The sequence below is a fragment of the Filicampus tigris genome, chromosome 17 (assembly GCF_054856515.1).
Source record: "Filicampus tigris isolate MCC_2025a chromosome 17, RoL_Ftig_1.0, whole genome shotgun sequence".
NCBI lineage: Eukaryota > Metazoa > Chordata > Actinopteri > Syngnathiformes > Syngnathidae > Filicampus > Filicampus tigris.
This window is the reverse complement of record NC_141233.1, coordinates 10,077,698-10,105,697: the sequence shown is the minus strand read 5'-3', so window position 1 is coordinate 10,105,697 and position 28,000 is coordinate 10,077,698. Positions and strand designations below refer to the sequence as shown.

At 42.2% G+C, this 28,000-nt stretch overlaps 2 protein-coding genes across 4 annotated transcripts; one reads left to right on the top strand and one right to left on the bottom strand.

Annotated features, from left to right (window-relative positions):
• Nucleotides 1-4: 4 nt before the first annotated feature.
• rad50 (RAD50 homolog, double strand break repair protein) lies at nt 5-15,411 on the bottom strand. Of its 3 annotated transcripts, none has more exons than XM_086012206.1 (28): nt 15,326-15,411; nt 12,899-13,032; nt 12,730-12,813; nt 12,285-12,436; nt 11,630-11,815; nt 11,343-11,547; nt 11,138-11,266; nt 10,800-10,965; nt 10,615-10,673; nt 10,239-10,373; nt 9,948-10,154; nt 9,674-9,856; nt 9,414-9,571; nt 8,420-8,595; nt 8,094-8,331; nt 7,099-7,288; nt 6,896-7,022; nt 6,290-6,483; nt 6,066-6,176; nt 5,883-5,975; nt 5,624-5,737; nt 4,822-4,949; nt 4,633-4,734; nt 4,416-4,538; nt 2,199-2,284; nt 1,749-1,891; nt 1,524-1,657; nt 5-642 (listed from the first exon to the last, which is right to left on the bottom strand). In XM_086012206.1, the coding sequence occupies exons 1-28, from the start codon at nt 15,339-15,341 to the stop codon at nt 456-458; spliced, it is 3,960 nt and encodes a 1,319-aa protein (XP_085868332.1). In that variant the 5' UTR covers nt 15,342-15,411; the 3' UTR covers nt 5-455. The 3 variants fall into 3 exon arrangements, with proteins under 3 accessions (XP_085868332.1, XP_085868333.1, XP_085868335.1); XM_086012207.1 differs by lacking the exon at nt 15,326-15,411 and adding an exon at nt 14,069-14,193 and having other exon boundaries at nt 12,899-13,036; XM_086012209.1 differs by lacking the exon at nt 15,326-15,411 and adding an exon at nt 13,771-14,062 and having other exon boundaries at nt 12,899-13,036.
• On the top strand, nt 13,578-28,000 carry drd1b (dopamine receptor D1b). Its single transcript, XM_086012210.1, has 5 exons — nt 13,578-13,786; nt 15,384-15,509; nt 17,160-17,294; nt 19,846-20,129; nt 20,209-28,000. The coding sequence occupies exon 5, from the start codon at nt 20,475-20,477 to the stop codon at nt 21,876-21,878; it is 1,404 nt and encodes a 467-aa protein (XP_085868336.1). The 5' UTR covers nt 13,578-13,786; nt 15,384-15,509; nt 17,160-17,294; nt 19,846-20,129; nt 20,209-20,474; the 3' UTR covers nt 21,879-28,000.

The window sequence follows — 28,000 nt, the reverse complement described above, 5'->3', positions numbered from 1 at the left end:
CTGATTGCAGCTTGCAGGAAGCAGCCTTTATTAATGGAAGAAACAACTCTTACCTTATTTATAATCAACTACATAACACATTGAATTTTTCTTTTTGTGAGCTGGTTCTGACAACAACGCAGCTGTCTAAAGACAATTGAACAGTAGATTATTGTAAAATGATGATGATGATCTTTTTGGGAAAATCAAAATGCACACTTTTAAAGCATCTGCAGACACCTTGTTAAAGGATGGGCTTCAGGTGTCAAATTATGTATTGTGTCGCTCTGTTTTTGGTTCATTCAGAAACAAAAATCATTGAACCAAACCAAAAACATTACATTTGGATTCATTGAATGATCTTTGTGTATATTATTATTCCAGTGTTTTCTTCTATAGTAAACAAACATAAGTGGAACAGCAAACGGGTAATGATGAAACTAAAGGGGAGTTACTGTACAACTGTGGTGGCATGCTCAGTGTAGATAGGAGGAGAGGGAGCTGATGCTGCACTTGGCGATCTCAGAGTTCTGGTCCTGGTTCTTGCGGATGCGATAGAAGTGTTGGATGTAACTGGAGCGGCCCAGCAGCTCCACAAAGTCCTCGTCGTGCGTGATGATCAGCAGCTGGAAGTTGTGCTGGCGGGAGCGGCCCTTGATGATTCTGTGCCGTTCAGAGAGGAGGAAAAAGGGACGTGAGTTGCGGGCTGGAAAACTGGAACCTGGAAGCCGCTATTTAGTCAAGGAAGGCCGATGCAATACATATGTGAGAATATTCCTGTTTCATAAAACTTTGCTATTGTTGCTGTTGGGATCTTACAGTGATCCTCCGCGTGATTCTGGTTTTCTCTTTCTGAGATGATAATTCCAAAGACGACCTTAGGTTTTGGGGAGCTGTTGAGCCAGGCGCTTTAGGCCTTAATGGGTTAAGCAGTACAGTGTGCCGTTAAAATAGCATCAGGACAATATGTTGAAGTGATACATCTGAGCTGTGTACAAACGGACTTTCGATTTTTTCAAAATCAAATCATCAGTAAGCTATTTATTCTTAAATCTAATGATGTAAGATAAGTTTGAAATTATATTTAATCGGATATATTGTAATAACAGTTTGTGGTATATTTACCGTTTAAACTATTACCGGTACACTAACTGTCATTTTTCGGGGGAGTGTGAATTTATTTGTTTTTTTCACAGAAGGGCGCGCTTCCCATTTCCTTGATTTCTTGTACTACAAACGCATAAATCACACATCTTCTATATGACACTGCTGTTTTCAATCATCCAGGGCAAAAACTCGAGTTAGAGCACCCCTGTTTACATCTTTGATGACTGTCGCTTGCGGGAGATACGTAAAAACATCAGCGTAGAACTCCTACCATACAGAATTTCTTTTATTTGATGAGTTTAAAAATATGGACTGACTACAATGTACACAACAGGACAAATAGTGAAGAGAGGCACCTGATAGTAAACCTTTCTGAAAATGTAACCCCTGTAATAATGGAGTCATTAAACCGTGTGCATGTGTGCGCGTGCACTGACTCGATAAGGGCGTGTGCCAGCGACTCAATGTTTTCTCTGTCCAGGTTGGTGGTGGGCTCATCCAGTGCCAGAATCCCGCAATTCAGACAGAAGGTCTCCGCCAAGGCAAGACGGATGATAAGAGATGCCAGCACCTGCACGCACACACACGGAAACAAAAATTATAACACACAACATGCACAAGGCTAGGGACAAAAAAAAAATTAAATGAAAAAAAACGGGTACCTTCTGGCCAGCACTGCAGCGTCCCCTCATATCCAAAGTGGTGTCTCCCTTTACCATAACCACTCGATAGTTGTACACCCGTCGTCTCCCTCCGGCAGACGAGTTCTCATCCACATCTGAGCGGATTTCCACGTACTCGATGTCTGGAAAGAGGAAAGGAGGACGATTGAGATGTGGATGGGCAGTGAACCTTTCACGCCAGTGGGCCGGGTCCCTAAATTGCCAATTTAACCCAATCCGGCGTTGGACTTGTCTTTCATTTTTTCCGTAAAGCCATGGTGCGAAGTTCAGCGTACTTACTTCAGCTTCAGTTGTTTTGAATGCAACAATTACAACAGCATCACGCTTCGCTGCGTTCGACGTGAAAGGCAAACGCAGACATCTGCCGAATATCTTCTGATGTGGACATTTCGTGAGATCTTTGTGTAAAGAGGCGCGAGGCTAACGTACCTTGTCCTCGATAGGTACTGCGCCAAAGGTCTTTGACGATTTTGTTGATTTCATCCATCTTCATACTGTGGAACTTCATGATGGCTCTGAAAGGACCAAAGACACAAGTGTTTATTCGTGGGGACATCGAGTCAATCATGAAATACTGCTCTCATTTTTATGACTATGTATGGGGAAAAAAGCTAATAGAAGTAATGCTCTATTTTTGCTTTGTTTTGTGCTGCACATGCACACGAAATTAGTTTTAATATCTGTAAAATACTGTCAGTCCAGGGTTCATAGATGGGAATAGAATTAACTCAAGGCGATATTAATGTTGACGCATCAGATTGAGATATTTCTAGCTGTGCAAAAAACTTACAGTTAAGCATTATGTTAATACCCTGGTCCAACTTGAAGTTTTATTAGGTGAATGGTTATCTTTTAGATGTAAAATAAGAAAATCTTATACAAAATTGTGACTAAACTCTTGTGGGAGGCAGCCCAACCATGAAACTTTTTTTTTTTTTTCAGTTTGTTGGCCACAGTATTCCAAAACATAAGATATTTTTAATCTGTGTCATATTGATGATACACGGTAAACAAGTAGGTTGATTAAGGTGATAAAACTGAAGCTGACTGAAGATGTTGTCTTCCTGTGTTACTAGAAGCGTTTGGTCAATAACCTCATCAAGTGATGAAGGGCTCTAATGTGGTCAAAATATCAAGTGGAAATCAACCGCGTCCTTCCGACGCCCATGTACGGCAACTGAAGAGGAGACTCATGACGAAATAGGAAAAGTCGTCTGATTTGCTTACGAGACAGAAAGTAGAAAGGGTTTTGGATTCTATGCAGCAAGTCTATTTATTATTACGGCGAGTCTAATCCTATTCATTCTGAAGCTTTTGAACTGATATAAAGAAAATAATTCATGAGTATTGAGGGCAATGTGTCAAAAAGTTGCATGTTAACTCGTGACCGATCGAAAAAAGGGTTGCTGGAGTCAGGCTTTTAGGTGGCTTCTCTTTTTCTTTTTTTTTAGTGTTCGATATGAAGTGCTAAACTAAAGCATGTCCGCCACATGGCGGTCGATAGATCGTATTCTTGACATGATTTGTTGTTGAAGGACGAGTACATTTTTTGGCCACTATGACAGTAACTGGGCCACGCAGCCCTTATCCCTTAGATGGCCAAGGCCTACTTGCTTTTGATCTTGATAATGCTGATGAAACAGCTGACTCAACCGGTGCAGACGTGAGGGACATAACACTCCCACCGTGTAATTATGATTGTGTGACAGTGACACACTGCTCTCTCAAGTCCCTTTTACGCTTCCTTAATCCACTTTCTTCAGGTTATTTTTCCAGATTTACCGGCTACTTGTGCCCAGTGTGATTACTTTTTGTTCAAACTACAGACAGATGCTGAGTTTTATAGTTTAAAAACTGTCAGGTGCTATTACACGTTGACAGAAGTACAACTACAAGCAATTTTGAAAACTATTCATTCAGTATATTCCCTGTTTTTGTTCCCGGACCAAAACACTAAAAGCGTTACTTTGGCGTCGTCTTGGTGCCAAGGAACTACGTTGAATTAGATTGGGAAGCTTCATTTAGACAAAAGTAGTGTTTTGTCACCATTTTATGGCATCTTTGTGCCAAGGAACTATGTTGGAGTGAGTGGAGATGTTTTATGTTGAGAAAACCTTTGCATTGCCACCATCTTGTAGCGATCTATAAGCAATTATAAACCTTTCTAGGAGGATTTGAATTACTTGGGTTTTTATTTTCTATTTACAGCAGGGCTCTGTCCCTAGCCCCCACAAATAGCTGGGGTTCACTGTACTTCTTAAAGCGCGATGAAGAAACAAGATAACCTACATTTAATGTTTGACGGGGCTGAGTTACACTTGCTGCGAACAGGATTACACTGCTCTCGCTAAAGTGAAAGTGGGGCACACAACTATAATCAGGCCTTAATCGATTCGAACATTTTTCCTCTCCTCTGATCCATGGCCTGATTATACCTGGTTCAGACTACATGGAAAATGTCATGATGGTACTGAGCCAGACCACTGCCATAAAATCCTGCCATGTCTCAGTCAGAGCACTGTCAACATTACATGACATAGCCCATCTTTTACAATCATTGGGCTAATCGTATCAAATCGAGTTGTCCGGGAGGCAGGATTGGAAAACGCATCGACGCTACAGGATATAGTAAAGAGTCACGCTCACTGATCGAGGGCTTTGTAGTAGAGATCCAGGTCTTTGATGACCAGCTCTGTCGTGCGCATTACGATCATCTTGTTTTTGTAGAGCTCATCCGCTTTGTGGTACTGGTCTTCCCGCAGCTCTTTGCTGAAAGTGAGCCATCCAGAGAAGCCAGCGTGAGGGGAATGTCAGCAGAGGAGATGACAATAGACCGCTAGCTCGGTACCCTAACGTAGCTCACTTGTAATGCAGCAACTCCTCCTCGAAGCCTTTCTGGCGACCGAGTGCGATGCTGCGGTTCTTCTTCAGGTCCTCCGCCTTGCGCTCGGCTTCACGTCTGTCTCTGCACGAGCACAAAACGAGGTGAAGTGAGAACCACGAAAGGAACTAAAAGCAACTTATTCGTGGATTTACTTGCTGAAGCACTTACTGGCGCAGCTGCATCACTTGCATGTTGCCTATGTCTTTGCAAAGGGCCTCCCGCTTCGAGACAACCTCTTTAAGCTCTTCAACCCGCTTTCTTAGGGTCAGGTTGTCCTGTAACCAGCGCTCCTGCACCTGACATGTGAGAAAATGCACATCAAAGCTCGATCTTTTGACTCCCAAAGCAAGCAACGTATCGTGACAGGAGGCCAGTGTATTGCGGTTGCCATTCACACAACAGAATAAGAATAGCTTTGTGTTCATTTCAGCTCTCTGAAGAAATGGTGCAATAACACGTTGACAAATAAAACAAACAGACAGTATACCCTCGTAGCAAAATGCACCCATTTTCAGCCATCTCAGGGGGCAGCCATTTTGTCACTTCTGTCGACCGCAAATGACATCACAGTTGCTCAGGGCTCAGGTAATGACCAATTACAGCTTATCTGCTTTCTGAAGCTGAGCCGTGATTGGTCGTTATCTGAGCCCCGAGCAACTGTGATGTCATTTGCAGTCGCCAAAAGTGACAAAATGGCCACCCCCTGATCCGGCTAAAAAAGGGTGGATTTTGCTGCTTAATTCATATTCCACAAACGCAATATCAATCAGAATGCAGTGTTTCAACTAGTGGGCCTGCATAGAACATATTCTTGTAAAAAATGTTTGGGTTGACTCCCACTTTTTGTGGCTTTTTTTGGGCGGTATGTCATGTATGATATAAATATGTAAAATGAAATATGTGCCTTGTCTAAATGTTGGGAAACACTGCAGTCTTGGACGACCACAGGCATCGGTGTGGATTACTTTACCTTTTGAGTGTCGATGTCCTGACGGATGTTTACAATCTCTTTGCTGATCTTGTCTTTGTGTCGTTCTGCCTCGTGGAGCAGCGTGCTGTTTGCCTGAAGCTCGGACTCTTTTTGCTGCAACAACACTTCAAAGGTTCGCTCACAAAGACTTTGGAGTATCTTGAAAGTTTGTGGCACTTAACTGCATGCAAGATTTAACAAATTATGGATAACTCATTGAAATATTTGAGGGTCAGTGTGGTAACATGAAATAACGTACCTCCTTGTATTCATGTTTGCCCTCTTCCGCATACATGTTGATGTCCCTTTCCAAGTTGGTGATGATCTTTACTTTCTCTTTGATAGCGTTGATCTGCCATTGACAAAGCGCAAAGTACATAAACATAATTTCACAAAGACACAATAACAGCTAGGTTTGACCTGTGCGTTAACATGCGTCCACCTTGTCCTGCCCTTGCTCCTGCTTCTGCCTTTTACGTTCCATCAGCTCCTGTTTCTCCTGCTGCATCTTATTCAAGGTGGAGTGCAACGGAGACAGCTGCTCCTTCGCCTCCTGAGTGTGGCGAGAACGTGGCATTGAGTTGTTTTATCTACTAAGCCTGGCATTCAATTAAAAAAAAAAACAACAAAAAAAAACGAATAACTGCCGCATGACTATAAAAGTACCTCGATATCCCTGGCTAAGGTTTGAATCTCAGCGGTGAAATCGACACATTGCTCCTCCAGCTGCTGCTGCTTCTGCATGTCGCTGCTCAGCTGGAGTTTCTCCGCTTTGGTCTCGTTCACGCAACTCTTCAGCATCTGAATCTGATCCTGCTGGTCTTGGATCAGCTTCCGTTTTAGCTCCATCTTGCTGGATGCTGCGCGGGAAAAAATGTCAAGAAGCACGGTGTAAGTGTTTAGTAACACTTTCCATGATTCCGTTCAACTATGTGCTCTTGGCTCAAAGTGTACAAAGGACTAAACTAATTGGAGACACTGGTGGATATGTTTTAGAGTGATTGCAGTGATTCCTAACAAGATATGCCACGGGATATTAGCCAGTTTCACTTAATTGTTCCGAAAATTATTATTGAAGCTTTGTGCGTGTGCATGTCTTTTTTTTTCAATTCAGAATTGAAAATCACACTAAATACTGTATGTATATTTGTGAGTAAATTGAGATGAGATCATCATTTCTAATTTTGTATTTGGTGGTGTGACATGATTGTAAAATACATGCCTTGGGTCAATTAAGGTTTGGAAACACTGAGCTAGCTGACATCATCTTACCGGTGTCTGACTTGAGCTGAGTCTCCTGCTTCTCCTGACTGACTTGCTGGACAGTTCTGGTCAAGTCTACTCCCTGGAGTCTGGCTGCGTTCTGAGCTATTTTCCTCTCCACTTCCTTTAGATCCATCTACGAAGAACCATCAAATTCTGAATTGTCATGAAGTCTCTTGGCATGATCATAGAGACAAACAGGAGAGTAGTACCAGGAATCTGTCCATGAGAGCGATGTCCTGCTGACAGGCCTTGGCGGTTTCCTCCTCTGACATCAGCATCGCAAGCAGAGTCTCCTGCTCCTCCACATCACTTTTCAGCCTTTCGATATCTCTGTTCACACTCTGGAGTCGATTTCTCAGCTCAGGCAACTCCTTCTCCTGTAACTGTACAATGGACTGCCTATCGGGACGGGTACACATTTTAGTGGGATTTTGCCAAACATACACGATATGTGAATATACTTTCTTAAAAAGGTTGAACTTTGGAAGAATTGCAGTCTGTTTAAATACATTATGCCTAAAAAGACCAAAGCTTCACCATACATGACGTCACCCAAGACGTCAGCAAACACTGTGAGGCTTTTCCCTTGTCTTTTTTTGTGCTGCCACCACAGAAGGATTACAAGCGCAGGCAAAGAGGAAAAGTGATAATGATTGGACAGGAAGTGGAACTGACTACTCAGAACACAAACAGCAAATCACTTCATTAAATATCAATTCCACACACAAATGAATTTTTAGTTTTACTTTTGAGTTTTCATATAAAGCATTGACTTTATACTCGTCTGCCTTCATAATGTCAAAATCTTACTCAAAACATTGTCCATGCAGTTAAAGATTTTATGACCCTGAAACAAATGAATTCATTTTACAGTATTTGGCATCGTTACTTTTTAAAAAAAAAAATTCAATAGCAAGGTTCGTGGGACAGATTGCATTTGACTTTTGAGCTTCCATTTATTTTTCAAGATTTCATAAAATTGCACATATTTCCATAGCCATTTCATAAAAATCTCATGCCATCTAGTGGACTAAACCTTTCATCATTTTCAGTTAAAAGAAGAAGAAAACTAGTTACTGGCCAAAACATTAGTGTAGGTTAGTGACAAACTATAGCACGTACAAACGTGGGTTGTGTCGCCAGCTGAAGAACCGAACCATACTGTACACTGAGTACACCCTGTAGTAGAGTTGAGATATTATACCTGACTGGTCTTAGGGTCATCATCTCATCTCGCCTCCTCTCTTTCCTCTTCAGGTCCTGCTCCGTGTTTTTTAGCTTATCCGGAACCAGACGCAGTTTGGACTGCATGTCGCTGATGACCTCCTGTAGGTCGGGTTCCGACGGGAACGTTCGCTGGCAGACGGGGCAGCAGGGCTCCGTCTCCTCAGTCAGCTGGCTGATAAACTGGGTGTAGACGGCAGTGGCTCCAGCGAGCATGGCTAGGAAAAAAAAAAGAAACAAATGATACAACTAAGCTAATTTCCCGCAAGTTCCCCGCATACGTGAACTATTGGTGCACACGGCAACCTCTCTGTTTGGAAATTTTTTCCAGGTCCTCCTGCACTTTGCTGAGGTCCTGCTCCAGATCTTGACTGCCGCACACGTTGAAAAACTTTTCTTCATCATTTGTCAACTGCTGCTCCTTTTTACGTAGCTCGGCAGCAATGTGGCTCTTATTCTGCTCGCTGGAAGCCAGGTCCTTACTGTGAGTTGTGAAATTACAACAGGGTGGTCATGACAAAGTAAGGTCCAATAACAAGGCGAAAACATGTCATAGTAGAACCTCCAAAGTGGAACGACAATGCTGGTCGACTTCCAAGATTTGAATAATAACAGTGCATCAGATATTGGCGCTTATGGCGCTTTTCTGTAATACACTCAAAGCGCCTACAATGCACTTGAAGATTCACTCTAATTTCAAAACAATGTTTTACTATACAACAATTTGTTCCTGACTCAAAATGTCTGTAACAATTATAAAACCTTCACTAACAGGTAATAGTTTAAGTAACCTTCTCATTCATTCGTTGTTATCATTCTTTACAGTTATTCAAGTATATCAAAAAATATATTCTGAAAAGCAAAAAATAAAAAATAATAAAGTCACTCTTCTTTTGATGACATCTGAATGGAGGGAACAGGAAGGTATTTGCAGAGCGATACTGCCAGCAAGTATAGGTACTGTATTGCAGGAATTAATTTAGGGTAGTGTGCATTTACATCAACATCTGTCTGGCAAAATTATTTTAGGTATGTAGCTAAAACATTTAATTTTATTTCTCATTTTTTATTGAGTATTTTCACTTCTAAAGTTAACACCATTCACCGCTTCGCTGCTATTGCCGATACCTTTCTGTGCTAACATAAAAACACACACATAAAAAACAAATACAAAGCAAAGCAAATGCAAATCCTCCGTGACATGAAATTTTGGGTGAAGTCCAAGTTGTAGCTGTGTTGTTGTGTTCAACTTGGAAGGTTCCATTTCATATGTGAGAGTTGCTATAATTAGAAAACATACTTGAGTTTGGCCAGCTTGTCCCTGGTGCTGTTTATTTCTTTTGACTTGGTGTAAAGCCAGTCCTCCAACTCCCTTTTGTTGGGGAAGTGGCCCAACAGTGACACCAGATCGTCACTATGACGCGACTTGATCTTGCGTATCTGCTCCTCTTTCTCTTTCTACAAGACCGCCCCCGCCGCCCCCCCCAAAAAAAAGAATGTTATGAGGAGAAACAACAGACATGCACGAGGAAGAGCCCACACATGCAGGGCAAATGCCACCTTGTCCTTAGTCAACATGTCCATCTGTGTGCGCGTGGTCGTGTGCGTGTTGAGCACTCCCATCTCTTGGTCCAGCTGCCTCTGTGTACGGTCGAGTTCTGCCTTTTCTCTCTGGAGCTCCACAACCTCGACCTTCAGCTCCTCTACGATGGACGTCTGAAGGGCGCTCTGCAGCTCACGCTCCTGAAAAGACAACAAGCTATCTTAAATGCCTGTTTTGCGAGTTTTTTGTGGGGTTTGTTTACGCCAACCGTGGAAGCATCGTTAAACCCACAGCTTTAGCCAGCTCGTTTTCCAGCTCCTGCATTTTGCCGGACGAACCTTCCAGCCTCTGCAGGTCAGCGCGGACATTCCGGAGCTCAAACTGCTTCTTTTCCAGCAGGTCATTTTTCAGCTCCACTGTTCTCTCCAAACCTGTCTTCTTATCCCTGATCTCATCAATTGACTGTTGTTTCTGCTGCTCTTTTTCCCGCAGGTCCGCCTGGTTGAAGGAAAGAGAGGTGGCGCGTGACACTCGAGGTAAGGTATCATTCCACTTGCCTAAGTACCACGACTTTTTTCTTACCATAACCTGAGCGACTGTCTGTTTTTCTTGCTCCAGTCTCTGAGCAACGTGACGATGAAAGCTCTCGAGCTGAATAGTTGTAAAGGGCGGCCGGTCGTAGCCTTCCACCTCCAGTTGGGACGACAGTAAGCGAACCTGCGACAGCGAAATGAAAGTCAGTCGTTAGACTCTCTCAAGAAACAAGTTTATTTTCAACAGGTCAATTTGGAGAGGCAGGCAGCCTTGCCAGTGTCCCAAGCCCAACCAGCCATTTTAACTTGTACATGGATAAACAATTAGTGTACGCTTTTCCTTTCAAAATGGCTATTAGAAAACGTGGAGTTCCAACGTGTTTGAGTGAGTGGGCTCAAGGTAAGCAGGACTGTTTTGCTCTCACCTGAGTGTCACGGTTCTTGATATTTTGTGTGTGGCAGTCAGCCTCTAGCTGAACACGGCCTGGGAAGACCAGATGACATGGATTTTTATCTTGTTGTCCACTCTTCTATTCACAAACTAAACCATTCTGTTTTACTTTCTGGGCACTGAAATTAAAAATGGTCATGTATCGATGTGGCTGTGTACCTTGTTCCACCAGGAGATCGGACTTGAGCCTGTTGAGTCTCTGACACTCCCTGTCGGCTCGCTCAAGTTCCTTCTTGCAGTCGATCAGCCTGCGCTCCTTCTCCCGCACTGTTCTCTGGTGGTTCTGGTAAACCTCCTGCAGGTGCTCAGTTGAACCCTGGAACACCTGCAAGCCAACACAGACTACAGGCTTGATGCTGCTCTGGAGTATTCGCAATTATTACCTTTTTTTTTTTTTTAAACGAACACTTTTTTAATTGGATCTCAATGAAATGTGCGGCTGTAAGTGTCAGGTAAGTGTACATTTTATGGTTATGGGAAACGTCTGTATCTTGCACCTGTTCCATTGTTTCCTCGAGGTCCTTGTTGTCTTCCTCCATCTGTTTCTTCCTGCTGTCCAAAGCCTTAATATCATTGTCCAGCTTCATCACCTTGCACAGTTTCAAGTCGATGTCTGCCAGCCGATTCTGACCCCCCCAGAAAAAAAACATTACTTGTATGGCATGTTATCACTTTGATTTAAAACTGTGCAACAGCGCAAACCTCCAGTGGATCGATTTGGCTTTCAAGGAGCTGGATGCTGTCCTTGGAGGCCATCAGCTGAGCCTCCTTGTTGGCGACAATCTCCCTAATCTGCTGGGCCTTCTCCTTGTTCTGCTTCAAGAAGCGCAACTCCACCTTGCACTCGCTCACAGTGTTGCTCTGCTTGAGACGCAACTGACGCATCATATCCAAAGCTTTGATATACCTTGAAGGTGACAAGAACGTCAGATACACATCTATTGGCAGTAAGAGGAGGAAGAAAAAAATGCAAATGAATTGGCTGTTACTTGGTTGCAGCGAAGATGGAATCAAACTTTTCTTTGAGCGCCTTGCCCTCACTAAGTGGCCAGTTGGAATCCTCTTGATGGCAGAATATGACGTGATTCAACACAGGTTTGGAAACGCCGAGTGCGGAAATCATCTCGCGGTCAAGCTCGCCGCATTTGGATGACAAGCTCACCTTTTCACCACCCCTGGTTGAATACATGAAGACAATACGAGCATAGATTGTGTTCTCTCCCACATTACAAATTTGTACACGTTAGGTTCATTGAAGACTCTCAATTGGCCTTATTTTTAAATGGTTGTTTGTCGGTGTGTGTCAATTTGAACTGCTATTGGCTCACGGCCAGTCAAAGGTGTAGCCTGCCTCTCACTTAAAGTCAGCTAGGATAGGCTCATGTGTGAACTGCAGCCTCAGCTATACCGATGACACTAAAGTAGATAAGTGCTACAGAAAAAGGATGGACGGGCTCTGCAACAAATGAATGCAAATAATATTGATCTTGATGGGAAATTCTGTTTTGAAAGTCAACCAAATTAGAGATCGACAAGTGTCACAGAACAAATGGTGGTCGCCCTCCAAGGTACCACGAAAAACAAAAAAACAAAAAAATAAATAAATAAAAAAAGGATTCAAGAGCTTAATAACATCGGACTTACTTTATCCGAGTAATAACCTGCTCTAAGCTTTTAAAGGAGTAATTCTTCGCCTTCTGGGTGCAGGACATGGAACGCTGGATGCTGACTTTCTCTCCGTTGACATCAGTGAACAGAAGTCGAATCTGTGCTCGCACGTCTGTCTCATGGGCATCCTGGAATCACGTGTTGATGAAAGCTCATATTAGAATTTAGCGTGGAAATGGGGAACCTACAGCACGCAAGAGCATTTATCTGGCTTATGCAACTCGATTAACAAAGAAAATTATATCAAGTGGTAATGCACATACAGTAATAAAAAAAATAAAGATTTGTTAAATGTATTTATTTTTTACTAAGATTGCTCCAGTAGTAAAAAGGTTCACCTCACCTTAAAGTCATTGCACTGACCTAGGTTTAACTCACACCCACACTTAACAACATTCCTAAACATAAAACAACGATTCACCTTTGGATCATGGACAAAAGCACCTCCTTTAGAACCCGGGGGAAGTTCCCCTGCAGTTGCATACTTGAGGCACTCAATAATGGTCTGAAAAACAAAACAAAAAATACAATCCCTTTCAGCTCCAATGTGTCTTCTTGGTTCTCCGCGGGGTCTCTGGAAGTCCTAGTACCGTTTTGCCTGCTCCATTGGGACCAACCAGAACCGTAAGGGGAGTGAAGAAAGAGATTATTTGTTTGTCTTTGTCCTCAATCCCAAAGCTTCGGACCCCAAGGATGCTCATCTTGTCTATTCTGGACATGTTTGCTTTCTGCAAGAGAGGAAAAACATAAAAATAGTCTTGTTTTTAGGGTTTCATAGGGCAAGTTTTTTTTTTTTTTTTGCATTTGGCTCACTTTTCTAACCATCAATAATTTGGGACATAAAAGTGTGAACCTTGCAAATAAGGTGTAAATGTAAATAACCCGTGCCAAGAAGACCCAATTAATCTCACAGTAATACAGACAGGCAGAACCTGTTCAGTTTAGTTTCGATTCTACAGAAAAGTCATCGATTACTCCACAATGGGGTGAGCCCAGGCTACAGATTCATGGGTTAAAGTTCAAATGAAGTTCGCCTGTAAGGGTTACAGTGCATTTCAGGTTAACCCTGAAATTTCACCTGTAAACCCTATTTTTTTGTGATGAGTGTAAACCTGTAGCAACTGCATATAATACACATTTAATAATAATACTCCTATATTCTGTAATTTCTTCCTACACGTCGAGACATCCTACCAATGCCCCATGCGCTTGCGCACGCATGCGCAAAAAGCTGATAAGTGTTTTCGTGGGAATTTTATAACTTTTTGTCCTACCTGTCGTACGTTCCGTTAAAAGGGGTGAATACTTACTATTTTCGTTTTTATTGGGTCTTAATTGAATTTTTCATTGCTTAAGCATTGCGTGTTTTTCTTGTAGTAGCTTTGAGCATAGTGTTGATATGTTGACCACATTCATCACAGTGTATGTATACCACATTCATTCAATTGTCAGGACGTCCTACCTCGTTGCGCCTCCGTGTAAGTATTTTCTTAAGGATTTTTTTTTAAAGTTCTACCTATCAGTCTGCATCTAAAGAAAACAAGCTGAAAGCGCACGGTCGTATTTTGGTTGTAAAATTAAGTTTGGGGTAGCGAAACTAGTCTACATGGAAAGCTAGCACCAATATTAACGTACGTATGTACTGTTACGCTCGCAAAAATAAAGAAAAACAAAAACCGTCAAAGCATTACACGGAATAACAAAAATGGCCATTATTCGTAACTGGCTTGTCTAAAGTCACATCGTGTCACGAATCACACCTTATCTTGGAATGAGTCTTCACGTTAAGCAATAAGCAGCTCAGCCTCAGACTCCAAGCTTTCGCGCTACAGAATACAGTGACGTCGACACGTACGACGTTTGACTTCCGGGTATGGAACGTAAAACGTAGACGTGGAGCGTTGCTGGACTGCGTGTCATATTTTTATATTTACATATTCTCATATGTATGTATTTCTTTTTTTGCCACCTAAATAGCAAATGTTTGCTTAATCTTGTTTTTTTTTAACTTATTTTTTATGCATTCAATTTATTATTTCCCATTTCTTATGAATGTATTGTTTATTTGTGTACAGCATGTTTTGTGTGCCAATGAACTAATATTTAATTTTATTCTATTTCGTTTTTTTCTCATCACATTATAATCAATATTTCATTACGTTTACCCATGAGATTCACAGTTAGGAATGTACAGTCATTCACACTTGTTGCACTATGGTCTAAATCTTTGATCACCACAAGAGGGCAGCATTCCCATATTGTAGAAAAAACGCTCCCATAACATTTTAAATGGCATTCTTATATTGTTTCTGCAATCCCTTTGTCCACCTGCTTGTCCATTGCATTATGTCATATGTGAAAATCTTCTAAAGAGAGGTGAATTGTGTACTTTAAATATAGTGCATTCAATGTAAACTCACAAATATAGGCTACGGTACACACTATATTAACTAAATGAATACAAAGCAAATAATTATCCATCAATTTTCTTTGGTGTTTATCCTTATTAAGGTCTTGGATGAGATGGTGGCTATTCCATTATTCTATTTTTATTCGGATTACCTATCTATGCTTTTCTTTCTGACTTTTTTCTGACTGCGGTCCTGGTGTTGACCACTACAGGTATTACTCCACTTACAAACCTGGCAACATCACCTCCGTAAAGTATGCAGCATCCACACATGCATGCACACACCCAAAAATGCATGCAAACGCGCACACGCAATCACACACACACTACCTTCCGCTTTCAGTCCACTGACTTAGCCTGTCTGTGTTATCAGACCACTGACTCACTGAGCCTCAATCTGTCCAGCTCATGGCGCCCTTTCTATTTTCATCTCATCCTGACTTGAAAATGTCAAGACATATGTCTTGTTCTCTTGGAGGTGTACTGTATTGTTGTGCCTGCACATATGGAATGAAATTGTACCGTACGTATATAAACTTTTCAAATTCTCTGCAAATACAGATGTTCTTCATTGGTGAACAACAGATAGACTTTTTTGATACAATACCTGCCTTGGATTTCATGAGATCATGCAGGTGTACCTAATGCATTTTCTGTCCATGCAGTCCAACTGTTGAATGCAAGAGCACAAGACGTGGCAGACGTCTGCTGAAAGAAACAAAGCGTGGGTGAGGCACAGGCGACCAGGCGAGAGAATGCGCTCAGGACCCAGATCTGCAAGCCTCTCGCTGGTGAGGTGTAGAGCTGAGTGCAAGTATGTGCGTCATCAGTGTGGGCAGCAACAGAGAGGAGATATTGTTAAAATGAACATCAACCCAAACATGTTTTTTTCAAGAATATGTTCCCAGCAGGCCCACTAGTTAAAACACGGCATTCTGATGAATATTGCGTTTGTGGAGTATGAGTTCAGCAGCAAAATCCACCCGTTTTTAGCCATCTCAGGAGGCGGCCATTTTGTCACTTTTGTCGACTGAAAATGACATCACAACTGCTCAGTGCTCAAGTAACGGCCAATCACGGCTCAGCTTCCGAAAACAGGTCAGCCGTCATTGGTTGTTACCTGAGCCCTGAGTATTGTGATGTCATTTTCAGCCGACAGAAGTAACAAAATGGCTAAAAACGGGTGGATTAACTTTTATGCCACAGACGCAATATTTATCAGAATGTCTTGTTTCAACTAGCGGGCTTTAAACTCTTTCCTAGCATACACAGTACATTTCATCACCAAAGTTGCAGACTTGAAAATAAGATGAGCAGAGAGGCACGGGTTGCATTACACAAGTCGGCCTTTGCTAGGCAGAGACAAGTTTTCTGGCCTCTAGTCGTGGTCTCAATAAATCACCTGCCATGTGACCAAGTCAATACCGCTCCCCAAATAGAGAAGGCAATTCATCAAGATATGATGAAATACAGTGCGGTGTACAATTTTTAAAAAATGTATGAAACAATTTAGTGGTTTTATTGTTGCTCTGTATTAATTATAATAATACTAAAAGTAGTAACCACAAAAACAACAATCATCAGGTACCGCACTGTATTGTCCACTTTTGATTGATTATTACTGGCCTACAGGTAAATAATAAATCACAAACATTTGAGTAAAATGAACCAAAAAAATACACGTAAGTTTAACTTTTACCATTGATATGATTAAATATTTGTTCAATTAATGATAAATGGATGAATTATAAGTTAAAAATATATACATGACAATTAATTCAATAGTAGAAATGCATCGAATCCACTACAGCCTCCCCCCCAAAAAATATTTTTTTGCAATGTGCTTTTTAAATAAGGAAAATAGCCCGGTTTAATATTAAATCTTATAAAAACATATTGAAAAATCTATAATTAAACTGAATTGAATAGTTTGTCCATCATGATTAATTCATTGCGGTTCTTTTCGTGTGTGCATTTAGGCCACCAGAGGCGTGGCAATGCAGTGCACAGAGGCTGATTTCTTAATCATTTCTACATGTGTTGCTGCACCGTTTGTGTTCAAATATCCATTACCTACAGACCCCGCCACATTGATGCTAGTTGTCAGCCTGTCTGGCATTTTGCATTGTCTGTTATAGTGAGTGAATGACCTCTTGTTCAGCCTATAGGAATGGACAGAGGAATTCATAACTGAGGAAATGAGGCCTGTAAAAGGTTTTCCTTCATCCTTCCACCGCGTCAACAATCCTGCCATTTTTATGTAATCGTTCTAACAAGCACACAGACATGTAAGCAAGCAAAAAACATTGAAAATAATAGTAAATGCTTCCAAGGTATATTACTCAAGCACTATATGCAACTTAAGAAGGTCTGGTGATGGCTTTAAGTTCCATTTTTGGGAACCCTTCTGTGTATTGTTTGTTCTTTTCACCTTATCTCAGCTGCCAGCTTGACAGCTCAATTCCTTGGCAGCTGCAGACTGAAGAATGAGCCGGCGCGTGAAATTACCATAGGTGAAGACGCCAAGTGAGCTCAGCCCAGACAGCCGACTTGAGAAGGAACTATTATCATCTAGTGTAAGTGGTTGCCTTTCTGAGGATCTTTTGTCTTGTTTATTTTTTGTTTTGTTATATTAGTATGCAAAACAGTCACTACAAAACAAAATGGAAAAGAAATGAAACAACCAAAAGAGTACCAACAATTCCTCTCCTTTAAAAGTATTTCTGTGGTGTGAAAATAAAAAGTACTGTCAAATGTGCCAAATATATATTTAAGGAAAATTAAAGAAAACATTTAAACCGGCCTGCAATGCAATTTTTGTGTATAACATATGTTATGCATAAAAAGTGGAAAGAAATTGGACTGTGATGGAAGGGCACCTTTAAAAAAAAAAACTTCCTAAATGAAAGGAAACATCCCTCCATAGAGATCAATGTGCACCCCGATAACGTGCTTCAATGGTCAATATGAAAAGCCGCAATTTCACGAACAAATTTGATTCATTAGTGCCAGAAGTTAAAACGTCAAATTCATTGTTAACAGGTCAACATGCAGTGAATGAAAGACAAAAAAAGACATCCGCATCTATTCTCTTCTACTCCTATTCTATTTTGTTTGCTTTTTGGAGCAGACATAAATTAGCCTGCATGGCTGCTTGTGTGCGTGTGTGTAAGCCAGCTTGTGTGTGGGTGTGTGTGCGTGTGTGTGTGTGTGTGTGTGTGTGTGTGCTTGTGTTTGTGTCTAACATGGTCTTGGTCTGAACTTGGCGGCTGCACGCATAGCCTGGCTCAGAGCTGCGGGGAAATGTGGGCGTTGTGTCTGCCAGGCCTCTTACACTTGGCTTGTCTACATGCATTACGCTCTCTCACAACACACACACACACACACCCACACACACACACACCCACCCGTACACGCTTCTCACGACACATGCCTAGCCATGACATGTCATAGAAGCACACATGCAAAAGCCTGTGTTTTTCAAATAATAGACACATTGATTGTCTCTCTGCCTCTCTCCCACACACAATATTAAAGTTGAAATATACTAGAGAATGTGCTTTTTATTATTGAGTGGGGGGTTGCCAAATGTAGGCAGTGGCGGCTTTGTGCAAGGTAAGCAGAGCTGCACACACGTTAGCTGACAGCATTCGTTTCCAATAAGCAACACTTACTTAATTGCCCAGTGATCTTGTGGAGGTGCGGGGATTGGGTGGTATTTTTGTTTCCGCCACATCCACACAGTATAGTGTGGGGAATTGTGCCCAACTTCACGTAATTGCTCCAAAAATCATTCTTTATTTACCATCGATAAAACATCTTTGTTAACCTATCTATGCAGAACAATTCAATATTTAAGTATTTAACAATTTTTTTCCCCCAATGTATATGGAAATATGTGCCTTGGGTCAATCATTGGGAGTCAGAACTTCTGCCTCCACAATACAAATTGTTTTAATTGTCTTGTCATTGTTTGATTTTTTTTTCTTCACACTCTCATGCTGGCCCCTAAAACGAGCTGATTCAACACTCTATTAATACTATACTATACTATACTATACTATACTATACTATACTATACTATACTATACTATACTATACTATACTATACTATTCTATACTATACTATATAATGTACTGCAGTTGATCCTTCGCTTATTTTCAATGGTCAACAAATGCACAATATGTCTACTTTAATTCAAGCTGTAGGCCTGAGAATAGGGCTCAATAAAAGATAACCTAATTTATTGACCTCATCCTTGTTATTTCTTACGTCCACTCGATGGCGCCATTGAGCCACTTGTTTTCCAGGTTCACGTCAGGCCATCGAGACGCCTTCTTTTTTGCTGCATCCCCGCTCGCTTTATGACATATTTAGCAATGAAATAGCGACTTGTTATGCGACCTCTTAAATAAACTCATGGGGAGAATGGCCTTTATTTCGTAAAAGTATCTATTAAGCCATTAATAAAAGACTGACTAGACAGTCCTTTTCTCACGCAAGTTTCATATGAGTAAACTTGAGGTAGATAAGCTCTGTAGTAAATTAAAGGTAGTGTTTTTTGTTTTTTTTCTTAAAGCCCTTCCCACCCTCTTCCTTCACCCCCTTACTCCCTCGCTCCTCACCCTCCTGGATGGTCGAATTGTGCGGCAGAGAGAGAGACGCGCGCACTTCTCGGCGAGCCCCCACAGTTTGATTACACTCCTCCTCCAAGCGAGGGTCAAGACGGAAGGAGAGGATCACCTCCCTCAAAATACAGAAACAAATACAAAACTGGGGGAAAAAAAAAAAAAAAAAAAATTAGCTAAGGAGGAATAAAGGTGAGCGTCGCAAGGATCCTTCTCACGGAGGAGTGCGCACGCGTGGGTGCGAGACGCACGCTGAAGAATGCAAGCCAGGACGTCGCGAGTGTTCTAAACAATTTTATTTAATGGACTTTTTTTTGTACACGGATTTTCCAACCACCCACGGATTGCATAACAAGGACAATTTAAATGGAAAATCTGTCATATTGGAAAGTGACCTTGACGGAGGATTATATGATTCTAACACTTTGAGAATGATGCTTTCAACCTATTGTTTTTATTTATTTAAGTATATAACTTTTTTTTTTTTTTTTTTACCAGCCAACCACGTGGAAACATTGGCAGGCTTTTACCAATCTGCATTGAAAGACATTGAAGAAATATAACCGACAGCAGTGGTGGGTTTCGATCCAGGTGTCCGATATAGTCAAGTGGAAACGCCTGGAGTACCATTAAACAAATCAGATAAACGCACTGCGAAAGCCGTCAATAGCCGTTATTGACGAGGTGCTATATAAAGCTAATGACTGGACCTGACAGCCCGCACTCAACGCAGCTCGGCAGCAAACGCGGTTGAGAAACTTTCCCAGAAGGTCGACGGTAAAGTAACATCAGTCTTAATTGTGTTCTTTCAATGCACCATCTTATGAGCACACCACTAATTGGACTGAATAATATGCACAGAACGTGTGGCGAGCGCTGATGCCGGGATAGTTGGCAAGATCCTGACCATCGAAAGCCAGGATGGCGGTTCTGACCAGGTGCCTACGGGTGACCCGGGCGACTGGAGAAGCGGCACAGAGACGGCCAACCTTTCAGTCCTGAGATCCGTGCGTGGAGCGGCGCAACTGCAGCGGGCCCGGGGATGTGATGGGGTGACGGCTCACGCCCCCCCCCTGACCCCGATCCCTAAAATCCCACCCACCCCGGATACAGTTTTTATGTAAACAATGGATCACAATTTCTCCAATTTCTCGATGGTTCGAGACGGCAGGCAGCCGCTGCCCGAGCGCGACTCGTCCAAACGGGTTCTGACGGGATGCTTCCTATCCCTCCTCATCTTCACCACGCTGCTGGGCAACACGCTGGTGTGCGTCGCCGTCACCAAGTTCCGCCACCTGCGCTCCAAGGTCACGAACTTCTTTGTCATCTCCCTGGCCATCTCCGACCTCCTGGTCGCCATCCTGGTGATGCCTTGGAAGGCCGCGACGGAGATTGTAGGTTTCTGGCCCTTCGGAGCCTTCTGCAATGTATGGGTGGCGTTCGACATCATGTGCTCCACCGCCTCTATCTTGAATCTTTGCGTGATCAGCGTGGACCGCTACTGGGCCATCTCCAGTCCGTTCCGCTACGAGCGCAAGATGACCCCCAGAGTGGCGTGTCTGATGATCAGCGTGGCATGGACGCTGTCCGTTCTCATCTCTTTCATCCCCGTTCAGCTGAACTGGCACAAAGCTCAGACTACCAGCTACGCCGAGCTTAACGCAACGTACCCGGGCGAGCTGCCCGCCGACAACTGTGACTCCAGCCTTAACCGGTCTTACGCTATCTCCTCGTCGCTCATCAGTTTCTACATCCCCGTGGCAATCATGATTGTCACGTACACCCGCATCTACCGCATCGCCCAAAAACAAATCCGGAGGATATCTGCCCTGGAGAGAGCAGCGGAGAGTGCCAAAAACCGTCACAGCAGCATGGGGAACACGTCCAACATGGAGAGCGAGAGTTCGTTCAAAATGTCGTTCAAGCGAGAAACCAAAGTGTTAAAGACGCTCTCAGTCATCATGGGGGTGTTTGTGTGCTGCTGGTTGCCCTTTTTCATCCTCAACTGCATGGTTCCCTTCTGCGAGTCCAACCTGCCCGACGACGCCAATGACTTCCACTGCATCAGCCCCACCACCTTCGACGTGTTTGTGTGGTTCGGCTGGGCCAACTCGTCGCTCAACCCCATCATCTACGCCTTCAACGCTGACTTCCGCAAGGCCTTCTCCATTCTGCTGGGCTGCCACCGTCTCTGCCCGGGGAGCAACACCATCGAGATCCTCAGCATCAACAACAACGCCGGAGCGCCCCATCCCAACGCCGGTTGCCAATACCATCCCAAAAGCCACATTCCAAAGGAAGGCAACCACTCGGCGGGCTGCGTGATGCCCCACAGCATTCTGTGTCAGGAAGAGGAGTTACACAAGCTGGATGGAAGCGTCATGGACGAGATGGAGGTAGGTGTTGTGAACAATGCCTTGGACAAACTGTGCCCGGCCATCTCGGGCAATTTAGACAGCGACACGGAGATCACTCTGGAAAAGATCAACCCCATAACGCAGAACGGACAGCACAACACCATGTCCTCCTGAACACGGAACGGACATCTTGCAGCGACATAGTGAGTGTGTTACTTCCTGCAGGACCTTCGGCCTGTCGACACTGATCCACAAGGGAAAAAAAAACTTTCGAATGTTTCCAAGTTAAAGGCACTTTATCCTGGCTAAACACACTGCAAAATTCTGACGTGCGATCGCATACTTAGGATGCATAGCAGTGCATCCTGTACAGTACAGACTGACTTTTAACAGTATATAGCGCAAAAGATGTAGAAAACAGTAGCAAAATGTGTTGTTTCATGCAGTTGATATCTGATTATATTTTTAATTGCAGTATAAACATGGCAGTTTTCTTTGGAGAGCCAACCTTTGCAGGCAGCCAAAAGATTAGGGTGTGGCGTGTGTTTTTGACTGGCGGTCTATTTGGCAAGAAACCATATTTGACAACCGATATGGGAGGTCAAAATGGACAAGGGAACAATGTTTTTTTGTTTATCCAGTTAAAGCCTCTCAAAAGCTACTATGTACAGTGAACCCCCGCGTATTTGCGATTTGGCGTTCACTAAGTCACCTCTTCACTGTTTTTTTGTAGAACCTACCCTCTGCTCTTCTCAGAAAACTCGCATATTTGTGGCTTTTGTATAACTTGGGCACCATCTTGTGGCATCTTAGTGTCAATTATGTTGAAGAGTTTCAAGTAGTGCATTGCTATCATCTTCTGGAATCTGGAGATTTTGGGGGGAAATTAAATCCATATCCAATGCGAAAACCGGGGTTCACTCTACTCCAATAAGTACTTGTCTAAAACGGGGTACACACTTTGGAAAATATAAAGAACAACCAGCAGTTGTAGAAGAAGCTAGGCTAATTGTTAGCTTACCTGGTGTCTACATTGAAGTCGCAAAGCTCTCATTTTTGTGGTATGTGACTTTGAAGACACATGATGTAGAAACACACTCACGCACTTCCTGATTGGCTTTCATTTCCTTTTACATCACAATCACTCATCCCAATTTGGTGTTGACCACACATTTGACGACCCTGATTATTGGGGATTTAAAATCACCGTAAACTCACGCCACACCACAGACTAACAGCTCAGGATAATCTACTCGGAGACATCTGACAATCGAGCCTTTGTTGATTTTGATCGGAATGTAGTAAAAATCCTCAAATTAGAGATGATCTGCATGTATTTACCCCTCTATGGGTTGGGATCTCTGTGCGGGTTCCTCTGTCTTGCTTTTCACCAGCTACCAAGTGTACTGGCTAACATGAAGGCTCTCTGTTTTAGCCCCTCCCCCTTCTAGCATTTAAAATGGTTCTGTTTTTAGCAAATACCACTTGTCCTCGAATGTAAGTCTGCAAATTGAAACAAAACAAACCTGTACTTAGATGGAGGAGGAAGACGTTGAAGTGCACTCAACCTTAATGAAAGTGAAGTTTACTGACATTTTACGAAACGTGTAAATATCTGATTTCTTCAATTGCTTGCGCCGGGAGACGTGCTGTGCCATGCAGAAAGCACGCTGTGTTCACAGCATGGTGACTGACCAGTCAGTGCGGGTAATTTGTCATTACTCCTCATCCAATGTTCAATCAATAATTAACATTGGCTTCTTAATTCAATTTAAAAGGTGCAAAGTAACAGCTCTGCAACACCTTGTTTTGTGAGCATATTGTAAGCTGTCTTTTGCAGTATGTGGTGTGTGACCTGATATGGTCATCCTGGATAAATAATGATGTATGAGGTTCTAAGAAGACATTAAATTGAGTTTTAAGAATACGGCGAACCCCGACTATTAACGAGGGATAGAGACCAAACCCTGCCGCAAATAGCCAAAATCTGCAATAGACACCTTCCAAAAAGGTTTATACTGCACTGGAATGGCCCATAGATACCAAAAGATGGTGGCAAAAAACTATTTTTTACTTAACGAAGCGCCTCAACTACCGCATCAAAATGTCACCGGATAGCATGATAGCAAAACTGGCATTACTTTAGCATGAGCACAAAACAATAATGGAGGAGAGGTTACCGCCAAAAGTCTTTGAATAGGTGAATTTGTGAATGCTGAACCGTGAATCTGCGGGGGTTCTCTGTATTGTACGTACTGGGGGTTCTCTGTTTATGACAGAGAGCTGCTCCTACTGTATCAACGTAACCTGAATTTGTACAAAAGTCAAAAATGTGCAATAATTACTCATGTCTCTAATTTTGTTCTTCATTTTTGTAATTCTACATGTAAAATGAAAAAAATGTCATAGTTTTCATATTCAGATTTTAGGCTCAAATCAAAAACATAAGAGACTGAATTTGATTAGGTCGGGTTTACATGACCTGAACTGTAAGTTTGGTAATTAGCAATAGTAAAGATACACTAGCTCGTTAGCCTTAGGTGTCACATGCATGGAGCTATGAATACTATAACGCTTCAAACATGTTTGCTGTTGATTGAATTTGGCTGATTGATCATTTGATGGATAGTATTTGTGGTTCGGTGTCAAAATATTAGCTAACAAGCTAACGTATTTTGACTGATGCTTAGGACCGAACTTCAGAAATCAAATTCAGTCATGTGGCCTGTTTTTACATTTTGTATGTTTGTATTCAGCCTAAAATGAAACTGAAAAATCAAGTATATTTTTGTTATATTTATGTCACATTCAAATGTCATATTCTGGAGTAACTTTGATTTGTGATTGATGTTATGTTGCCACCTGTCAATTTGTCTTGGAGAGACAGCCTGTAAATTGATGTTTTTTTTTTTTTTGTTTTTTTTTTTACTGGTTTATTTATGCAGCAAAACTAACCAAGAAAAAAAGCATTTCTTTCCGAAGTTTACCCCCGGTGTTAACTATTGTCCAAGTGGTTCTGGCTGGTTGAAACATCTTACTGGTTTGTGTTTAGAGTGCCACCTGTTGCTTTGGCAAGCATTGCACAGCCTTTAAATAGTTTTTTTCAACTGAACTTTGACCATATGACTTTTTTTTTAACGTTGACACTAACATGGTTGAAATTGGCGCTAATTAGCTTGTAACTCAATAGCACCGCTAGAGGGACAATGTGGTATTAAAAGATGGCACCAGCTTCTTACCAAAATCACTTATTTCACCGTTAAAGGTGAAATGAAGGGCGTTTAAACAAATGCAGAAAAACAAGGTGAAAGCATTGGCGTAAAAGCCAAACCAAAGTTACGTTTTATGAAATAACATGCTGTGTGTTTACAGTCAAGTGCAAACACATCTCTCCGGTCAAAGTCATGTGTTTGGTTTGGGGTGATAAAGAAAGAGTGCTTGAGCGAATGTGTAAGCAATTGTTCTTGAACGCAGCGTTTGATTTTCCCGTGCTGGAAAATCCGATGCTGTCCATACGGGCAACGTGGGGAACTTGTAGCTCAATATGTGGCACACAAGCAGCTCATTGTCCTCGCTGCCTTGTTCTCCTCTCACGCTGCTCTGTTGGCTGAACATGGATTAGCAGGCATTTGCTGTCAGCTCATTTCAATTTCAAACAGCCCTAATTATCTTTCAAGTGCCACTACTTCAAGTATCTTTGCCGCTTTTTTAGGGATCTGCTGTTTCCCTCAAAACAAACCAGGAACTACAGTTAGTGTGTCAAGGATAGACGAGGATGCATGGGAAAGCGCCTCGGAGAACATTCCCTCCGCTCCTTCCGACCCGCATTCGCTCACTTGCTTTTTTCTTGGCTGCCTTTGTCGCCCTGATGAGCATTCCAGATGTTAACACGATTGAATTTAATATTAAACAGACAGGGCCTACCGTTTCCCTGCTGTACTCGAGCCACGGCACTGAATCAAAGCTCGAGGATATTTCAGGTAGAAGAACTATTGATGCTCTAAAATAACTGCAGTCGAATCTGGAGACGTTGGGGGCATCTTAATGCTGCCTTCTGAAATCTGGGAATCACAAAGTCAAAATGGAACCTATCAACGTGTTTAACGTTGTATTTCGTTGCTCGAGGTTGTGTTAAGTAACTAAGTGGACAACTAATAAATCCAGATGTCATTTTTTGGGAAAGTAGGAGATCTGATATTGATGTGCATTCTATTGCATGTTTCCCTCTCCGTTTTGCATCTTAAAGCAGTAGTCAACCCAAACATATTTTTTTCACGATTATGTTCCCAGCAGGCGCACTAGTTGAAACACGGCATTCTGATTAATTTTGCATTTGCGGAATATAAGTTAAGCATCAAAATGCACCCATTTTAAGGCCATCTCCGGGGGTGGCCATTTTGTCTTCTGGCGACTGAAAATGACATCACAACTGCTCACAACGACTAGTCACGGCTGACCTGTTTTCTGAATATGAGCCGTGATCGGGCGTTGCGAGCAGTTGTGATGTCATTTTCAGTCGACAGAAGACAAAATGGCCGTCTCCCAAGATGGCTAAAAACGAGTGGATTAACACTTATTCCACAAACACAATGTTTATCAGAATGCCCTGTTTCAACTAATGGGCTTTGCCTCCCCTTTGTGAATGTTGCGGTCAGTTAAAAACAAACTAGGTTGTCAGGAATTCCCACAATAGTTTTTTGGTATGTTTTTGTCCCAGTTTTGCAGAATGGTAGACTACTCTAACTCAGTGAAATCCATTCACAAAGATGATTTGTGACTTCAGGTGGCAATAATTCCAAAAGTCATAAGGTTCATAGTTCCCAGATGTCAGGAATGCAGCACATCTTTGTGTATGGTTTTGTTCCATTCCATTCCAAATCAATTTGCTTTACTATCAAATTGGAACTCTGGCTTCCAGTAGCATTCAGTTCCACTCGTCCTTTTTTGCAGGTCAGAAATGTTGGACTTCACAGTTGTGAGTAATGCATCAATGGCCCTTTAGAATGGTTTAGTTCCATTGTTGTACAGTGCCACACTGCTGTAACTCAAGCGGCATTCGTTTCCAGTCATTCTATTCTGGAGGCCCAAAATTGCTGACTTCCCAGTTTTCCGGAATGCAGTAATGGTGTTTTGTGTTTTGGCATGTGTTTGTTTGATTCTACTCCAACATCAGACTACTTTAACACAGTCAAGTTAGGGTACACCAAAATGCCCCAACTTCATTGCCCTCTTACTTGTCTGAGGTCAGAAATTTCTGACTTAACAGCTTCTTGAATGTAGGATTTTTTTTTGTTGGTGTTACTTTGTCGAAAGTCAATGAAATCAGTCTATTCACTTACACAGATTGGATATTTCCTGCTTTCCAGTTTTTGGAACTTCTCATTTGTGTTAAATTGTTGCATGACATAGGTGAAGTCAGTTACTTTTTCTCATTTGACTTCCCAATTTTATAGACTGCAGCAATTTGTTTGTTTTTTTTCAATTTGCCCCAAAGTTACAAATAGTAATTGTGACATTGAGTGGCATTCTATCTTACGTTCTTAAGTTTCCAACAACAACCAGCATTTCTGACGTGCCAGTTTTGGGTAACGCTGCATTTGATTTACAATGCTTTCAACTGTTTGTATACATTTCCATAAATGCATCTCGAGTTGCAAGTTCATCTCTGGTGTATTTTGGCTCCATGTTTAATGCCCCTCGAGGCCTCACCTTGCTAACATGGTGAGTCATCCGCGCTCACGTCACCGCTTTGATTCGGAAGACGGCCGACGTCGGGCCGCGGCCCCCTCGAGTAAAATGTTCTTTTTCATCAGCCCGCTTGTCCGCCAGTTATAAGTTAGTGACAGAACAATGTCTCCCAATCAGAGTTGACGTTTGACCACTTAAGCAAAGCGACAACGCCCGACTGCCCCTCTTAGGCTCTCCTCCTGAGCATCATACTCCTGCGATGCAGGGGCCAAAGGTAAACCACTAGAATTTGGTTGTGTCAGCTCATGTAAAAAAGAACAGCTTCAAGAAAAGCTTCAGTGGCAGTATTTACATGTGAGGGATACGGGGATTATGTATTGTACCATGATGTTGAAAAAAAAATGTATTTTTTTGTGACAAACACAAGTGCTTTTTATCTTAAAAGAAAAAGTTAGCGTGTAGCAAATGCTGTTTGTCTTTTCTCCGTTGTTTGTATGCAAGAGGCAGGCAACTGGTGACTATTTATATATTTATTTACATGTTTCTGGTGTTCTTTCATGAAAGTGATGTCAAAGATTATACTCCTCAGACTTGTTACAGTATTTAGT